At 33.1% G+C, this 7,753-nt stretch overlaps 1 protein-coding gene across 2 annotated transcripts; it reads left to right on the plus strand.

The window, feature by feature from the left end:
- The first annotated feature begins 779 nt into the window (after positions 1–779).
- On the plus strand, positions 780–7,427 carry CLPR4 (CLP protease R subunit 4). Of its 2 annotated transcripts, none has more exons than XM_088501371.1 (8): positions 780–1,208; positions 2,104–2,307; positions 3,280–3,335; positions 4,340–4,466; positions 4,573–4,650; positions 4,994–5,107; positions 5,305–5,419; positions 6,999–7,427. In XM_088501371.1, exons 1-7 carry the CDS (start codon positions 921–923, stop codon positions 5,374–5,376), a joined length of 939 nt encoding a protein of 312 aa, XP_088357497.1. In that variant the 5' UTR covers positions 780–920; the 3' UTR covers positions 5,377–5,419; positions 6,999–7,427. The 2 variants fall into 2 exon arrangements, 1 of the variants encoding a protein (XP_088357497.1); XR_015902331.1 differs by lacking the exon at positions 6,999–7,427 and adding an exon at positions 5,743–6,440 and having other exon boundaries at positions 833–1,208; positions 5,305–5,665.
- Positions 7,428–7,753: the final 326 nt, after the last annotated feature.

Below are 7,753 nucleotides of genomic sequence, written 5' to 3' on the forward strand. Positions count from 1 at the left end.
TATCCAACGAAAAAAAGACAAAAAATCAGAAAAGTAAATAAATAAATAAATAAATAATAAAAATTACTAAAATTTTAGAAAAAATAAAAATTTTTAATATAAAAATTATAAAAAATAATTAAAAATATATTTGTCTCTTTATAAAAAGATTTTGTTCTTCTTCTTAAATATTATAAAAAGATTTGGTCCTTCTTAATAATTTTAATATTAAAGATTCTTTTTAATAATTAAATCTTTCTAACGGTCCTTTACAATAATTTTTCCATTAATATAAAATATAATTATTAAATTATGTAATTAGATTCACATATAAAACACACTAAAAAGCATCATATATATAGAAGTAATCGAAGGTAGTGGGAATGACTTAAACTGAGAATTGGGAGAAAACGAAGGTATTAGAAGTAACCGTGTAGTGAAAATGACCTAAACTGTAAATCCTAATTTTTTAAATTTTTAAATTTTATAATTAGATAATTAATTTAAAAATTTGAATTTTAAATATAATTGACCTTCTAATTTTAAATTATTGTTCACATTGTCATTATTTCCATAGTTTCTCTTTTTGAAAATATAAATAATAAAAATAAAAACTTAAAATTTATTATATAATTAAATCTTAACAACTCACTTTATCTTTTTTTTTGGTCATACAAACACACTCACACACACTAGTCCTAACTTTTTCGTTTAAAAAAGGTTTGATCCATTCAGTCATTGAAGATCTCCCCAATTCCTTAACATAACTGGGCTGGACCTCAATCATTATAACTGTCTATTTTGTGAATTGGGGAAGCCCAATAATACCATTCCAAAGACGTGACTTTGTTCCTTCCTCTCCTCACTCCCTCTTTTTCTGTGTCTTTCTGACTTACCCACACAACCACAGAGAGACTTCCAAGTTACAACTCTTGGAAGCTATGGAGATTGCTGCTACCGCAGCTTCCACCTTCTCCCTCAACAGACCGACACTCCCCTTTCCATCTTCTTCTAGAATCCGTCCCCCCATCAGAGCCCTCAACTCCTCTTCCTCCTCCGCCTCTTCCCCCGCAGCCCTCAGAGCCTCTCTCTCTACCAATTTTGTTGCCCCTTTCGCCACCTCCGCCAGCAGCGCCTCCAGCCCCTTCGCCGGCCACAAGCTACGCCCTTCTTCTCTCAATCCGGCGTCGTTTCGTGGCATCAAGGGTAAACGAGGCGTCGTTACTATGGTACACTCTTCCAACACCTTCCTCTTTTCTCCAACCGAATTTCACATTATTGAATAGCCAAGACATTGACGTGAAAGTTGAAACTTTCAATGTATCTCTATGAAATTTTACAGTTTGAATTGTGAATTTTGGTTTGCACGTTATAGTATATATAATACACGCTGTAAATGGTCTCAGGGTATTTATTTGTTTATTTATTTATTTAAAATTTTGATAAGTTGTGCAAAATCTGTAGACTTTGAAGTATAAACTTTGCTATAATTATAAAGGACAGACCGGCATGTTTCTACGTAGTTCCAATTATTACAACACAAATGCTTCGAGTCTGTTTTGTTTATGTTTCATCTACCTTTTTTTCATGTGTTTCTTTCAGGATGTGATGAAGAAAATAGTGAAAAGGGGATTCTGGATTTTTCTAGTTTTTTAATATTTCCTTATGCAAGTTTAAAAGAAAAAAAAAAAGGGAAAAGAATAGATAAAATTGGCTCTTAGATTGCAAGATAAGAAGATCTTTGCTAGTTTGCCTTGTGCTTGATAGGGAGATAGTGCTTTTGTCAATGGTGGTCAGCATAGTTTCTGCATTGCCTCTTTGGTGGATAACTGGAGATGATAGGGAGCTCTATTCATTCTTTACTTTTGTAATTTCTTTTGTTGCCTGGTTTCCAAAACATGTATCTTCTTTCTTCTTTTCTTTTCTTCTAGCATGCTGATAGATTTTCTTGTTTTGTTTAATATAGCAAAGTTTTTTATGGTCATGGCTGTGCAGTATCATGAACAAATATTTCATAACATATATGATTCCGTTCTGAAATGTTATTGTTATGCTAATAATTGATTTAACTTGGTACAACAATTCATGTTGGTTTGTTCCTTTTTGCTTCTTGTCTATGAATAGGTTATTCCTTTCTCTAGAGGAAGTGCATGGGAGCAACCTCCACCAGATTTAGCTTCCTACTTATACAAAAATCGAATTGTTTATTTGGGCATGTCTCTTGTTCCATCCGTTACAGAGTTAATACTAGCTGAATTTCTTTACCTTCAGTATGAAGATGAGCAAAAGCCTATTTACCTATACATAAACTCCACTGGGACAACTAAGGTAAGTAGCACTCTTTATGATGTGTTATTAATATTGTCATTTCATGTTCATGAAAAGTATTTCTCAATTTTCATAGCTTGACGTCTGCTCTTTGTATTTACTAATTTGGGTTGAAGCATTTGTATCACTGAAATGCAAATAGCACTTTAAAAGGAGTAGTTTGATGCAGAAGTAGGAAATGTTATGACGAGGAATAGGAAATGAAAAGTTGGGAAAGGAGGAGAGGGACTGAGGAGTTGATGTATCGGAGGGAGATACTGGAGTAGATTTGGTAGTTTAAATTGCACTACTCTTTTAGAAGTAAAATTGATTTGTTAGTATAAATGCATTTAATTCAGGAATAATGAAAGACTGTAGTTGGATGTTATTCCCGTTTGCAGTCACCAGCGTGGCCATTAAGCATAGTTTTGTCTTATTTTCACCCAAAACATTGCAAGAGTTGGTCAATCATTGAGTTGTATTTTCTTAAATGTGTCAACTTTGGTTTTGATTTTGATATGATATGCACATTATTGCTGGATCATAGATTATTGTTTGCAAATTATTTAATGTTGCACTATATGTCAACCCAGCATTTAGAAAGGAAACTTTTGGAACACCAATAGGCATTAAATGGATAACAAAAATCAAGTAATATAAGATGAGTGTATCAATTCACGCCTTTGAATAGCATAGCCAAATGAAGAAATCATTAAAATGCAAAAACCAATATGTATCTTCTAGTATCTTATACAACAATAACTCCAAGAACAAGTAAACTTTACAATATCAGGTGTGTTTGTGTTTAGAATAAATCAACATAGCTGGATTGTAATTCTTTCATTTTTGGGCACTAAAGTGTTAAATTGTGCTAACCCTTGCCGGTTTTCTTTGCAAGGCAGAAAGTATTGCAAATGATTCCCATAAGATGCTAAAATAATGATCCCTATATGTTGGTGATTACTTTAATAGGATATTATTTACTTCTTTCAGGGAGGTGAGAAGTTGGGTTATGAGACCGAAGCATTTGCAATTTATGATGTGATGAGGTTAATATCTATGCTTTTTTTTTTTTTTTATCATCTTGTCTATCTTTATGTTACTTATGTTGACAGATGTCTTTTAGTTGAGAACATGTTTAACAACTCTTTATTTTCTTTTCTGTTCTGATTTCGGTGGGGAAACCTAAAATCAGGATGTTGGTGCTCCATGCAAAAATATATAAAATAATAGTATGAAATGCCATATTCATCCTTTCTTTTTCCATTTCTTTCATTTTATCCCATTCCTCTTTATGCTTTCTTGCAACATTAAATGACCTTGAACTTGAAATTCTTAGGCAGATCCTTGAAGAGTAGGGCTGGCAATGAGTAGGGTAGGGTAGGGTTTGGACTCTACCCTAACCCTACCTGCGGGTTGAAAACTTTCTTAAAACTCTACCCTAACCCTATCATATGCTTTTTTCCAGATCAATAAACACCATACATAGATCCTTTATATTACTCCAATACCTCTCCACCATTCTTCTTAACAAGTATATAATTTCAGTGGTGGATTTACATAGCATAAAACCAAATTGGTTCTCTAGAACCTGTGTCTCCTGTCTCAACTTCCATTCTATCTCCCTCTCCCATTCATGGTATGACTCATGATCTTGATTCTTCTGAAGTTTTCACAATTTTGTATATTCCCTATTCTTGTAGCTAGGGACTAAGGTGCTCTTCCTCCACTCATCTGCCATCTTCTTAGATGATAATAAAAATATTTTTGTAAGAATCTTGGACCACTAAGGATGTAAATATACTTTTCCCATCAAAGAAAGCTCCTTCTTTTCTACCCTCAACTCTCATGGGCAAATAGAATGGTAGAAGTTAATTACCAACTTTTGCCGATGAAGGCCCAGCATTAAAATCATTATGTTATTACATCTTATTAGTTTTTAATTTCACACAATATGAAATGTTTATTATATCTTTTTATTGTGTAACTTGTTCACAACTTCAATTTCTGGTTGAAAGTTTGTGTTTATAAATCTAGCTAAGTCTTGTTATAGGTATGTCAAGCCTCCTATATTTACCCTTTGTGTTGGTAATGCTTGGGGAGAAGCAGCTTTGCTTTTGGCTTCTGGTGCAAAGGGAAACCGTTCTGCTTTGCCATCATCAACAATAATGATAAGACAGGTATGATCTAGAATATTTCTTTCTATACTTAGTTTATGTTGATTATGTTGAGGATCTTTTCCACAATTCTAGAACATCTTAACATATTATAATTTTCAATTTGCAGCCAATAGCAAGGTTTCAAGGACAAGCAACGGATGTTAACCTTGCAAGAAAAGAAGTCAATAATGTGAAGACAGAATTGGTTAGAACAATAATGATCTTTTCTATACTTTTATGTGTGTCGGTTCAACTTTATGTGATCATTATTATGAAAAGTTATGTGGCCTGATGCTTTATTTTGTGTGTGGTAGAGCTATGGCTTAACGCTTTCTTGTTCCCTTCAACCAGAGGCTGCAATTATGAATGATTACTTATGTTTGAGACTATATATATATGTTTGGGCTTCATAGTGTATTTATGCATGTTTTAGGTTTAAATATGGACCCTTATGATTGAGGGTTTCATTCATTATCATGAACTAATATTGATTTAAAGAATACAGATTATAACAACAAAAGTTCACTTAATTCTTTCCATTTTTCAAGGTTAAATTATATGCAAAGCATATTGAAAAAACACCTGAGCAGATTGAAGCTGATATTCAGCGCCCAAAGTATTTTAGTCCAAGTGAAGCTGTTGAATATGGTATCATAGATAAGGTATTTGCTGTCTCAAAGTTACTTTTGGTGCTCACATCTTTCTTTCTTTATTTTTTAATTTTATTATTATTATTATTATTATTATTATTATTATTATTATTATTATTATTATTATTATTATTATTATTATTATTATTTTGGGTTTGGAGGAGGAGGGGTGTCATTTACCTCGAGAAATAAATGTTGTCTTTTTGCAGGTATTATACAATGATAGAAGCACCGAGGATCATGGAGTTGTTTCTGACCTCAAAAAGGCACAGCTTATTTAGCTGTTCGAGAGGTTGAATCGCTAGTTGTTAAAGAGTTTTTCAGGTAAGTACGTCTGGAGTTATCAATTTGTCGTATTAAACAGCTCCTGTAGCTCCAAAATTGAATGGATCCATAACACCTCCAACATATTAGTAAAAGAGGGCAGCTCAATGCTCAAGTCTCCTTCCTAATGGGGTAGTGCAAGGGTTTATATATTCCATTATATCCTTGCAAACAGAGTTTGTTTCTAGGATTTGACATAACCTCCAAGTTATATATGACAGCCTTACAGCAAAGTGTACTGCCCTAGTCTAATAACCAATCCTTCAACCAACATAATCATTTTGTCAGGTTCTTTGTGAGAATGAATGTGTAGCTAGCATTAGTCAGTTAGGTGGTCACCTGCGGTCATGTTTACATTCTCAATAAGCTCTAACGGTTTTTTCTGTGTCTATGGAATGATTAATTGTCCAAAGTTGCCCCCATGATTGCACTAGCCACGAGTTAGTGCTTGATACTTGTGCTGAAACAAGGAACCTCTAAATTTGTTGAACTTTTTGGGCACACCATGCTTTCAATAAGATTCTCAACCCTTTATGATATAAAGCAGTAAGGTGCTATTGACATTGGCATCCACAACCTATACAGTTTTCCTATTATGTTCTATTCCACTACTAGGTGCAAGCATAAAGACTTTCTTTATTAGGAGAGTTATTGCCTGTACTTTATTTAAATGCAATTCTTCCCCACCCACTCTCCCGTGAAATCTGAAAAAGTAAGCCTCAAGGAGAACGGACACATAGAACACTTTGGGTGAGATTGCTGCTTGATTGAGATGAGTGTGGCCACTAGATTTAGGTTGTGACTGGGTGGGGGAATGGTCTTACTTTTATTTGGCTTTATATAATTTGATATTTGGTTAGTTGCTTGCTTGTTTTGGACACTTGCCACCTACGGATGCAAGAGAGAGATTGGAATTATGAGCCTTGCACATATGATTGTCCTTTCGTCTTTACTGTATATTTTATGCATTATCTAAGATTATATGGTTGCGTTTGTTTATAAGGACAGGACACTGAAACATAGATTGTGATACTGAATTAGTATATTTTGTGTCCTCCCTGACAAGAAGGATATAGAGAGACTGTGCGGAGACACAACTTATTTTTTTATTTTTTATAAGATTGGTTGGTTCCTAAGTGACATGTCTCATACCTATATTCTTGTTTTCGGTTTTATTTATTTATTTATCTTTCGGAAATGATTAGGCCCATGCAGGATGTGAGTGTTCATGGATTAACTTATCTAATTTGACATTTTTGTAACAGTATGTATGGATTTGATTGAACTTTTGTTTTACACACTGGATTTGATTAGAAACTTCTAAACTATAATGACCTAATTGAAAATTGAGCAAAACAGTAAAAATTGCTAAAATAATTAAACTGAATCATTGATTCACAAGATGGGGGGTTCTATAAGAGTATCTAAATTCTAATCAATGGTCGAACCCAAAATCTATGCACGTTGTAGTAAAGTCTAATGATCAAATAAGTGGATCTATTCTTGGTTCAGCATATGAGTAAGCTGTGTGAGTATGCTATTGTTCTGATATATCTGAAAGTTGTTTTCTTCACTACAGACAATGGAGACTGGGAAATGCGAGTCAGCTCAAATGGAAGACGTAGAAGACCAGAAGCCGTGATCTGAAACCATGCCATGCCAAACCCTTGTCCAAGCAAGAAGCAACTAGTAGAAATCAAAATCTAGGTGTTAATACCGTTAAATTATTTTTGCCTCCCCCCAACAAGAGGCATTGATGTCTATTTCTGTCTACATTGTAATATGTTGTGCGTGATTGTATTCCCGTTAATTTTATTCTAAATTTTATAAAGTTTTGCTGCCAAAACTAGAATTAATGAAAGTTGGAATAAGCTAGTGTTTGGATCAGCTTATTTTCAGCCCAAAAATTATGTAAATGTACTCGTTATTAGATAGTTCATTTAATGCTTGGTTGCTAAACATATAATTTAATAATAAAAAACGCTATTTGGTAGACACTTATACGCTATTGACTACTTCTTGTTCTTCTTTTTGATGATACATATATAACATTCAACAAAATTACGAAAATCCGAGTCCAACTTTTTGGTTGACAGAAACTTTGGTGGGTTAAAACATTATCTACAATTTTATCTAAAACTCTAAATGCTTGTAGAAGAAATATAATTTGAATTAAGTAATCAATTTTATTGTGTAAATAATCATTTATGACCACAAAATTAGAAGAGGTAAAATTAGATTGTAGTTAGGAAATCAGTTAGATTAAGTTAGAAGAGGATAGTTTAAGAATTTTTAATAGTTTTTAGAGTTTGGATAATTTTATTAACTATAGCA

The sequence above is a fragment of the Arachis ipaensis genome, chromosome B1 (genome assembly GCF_059453495.1).
Source record: "Arachis ipaensis isolate K30076 ecotype BB chromosome B1, ASM5945349v1, whole genome shotgun sequence".
In the NCBI taxonomy this organism is placed as follows: domain Eukaryota; kingdom Viridiplantae; phylum Streptophyta; class Magnoliopsida; order Fabales; family Fabaceae; genus Arachis; species Arachis ipaensis.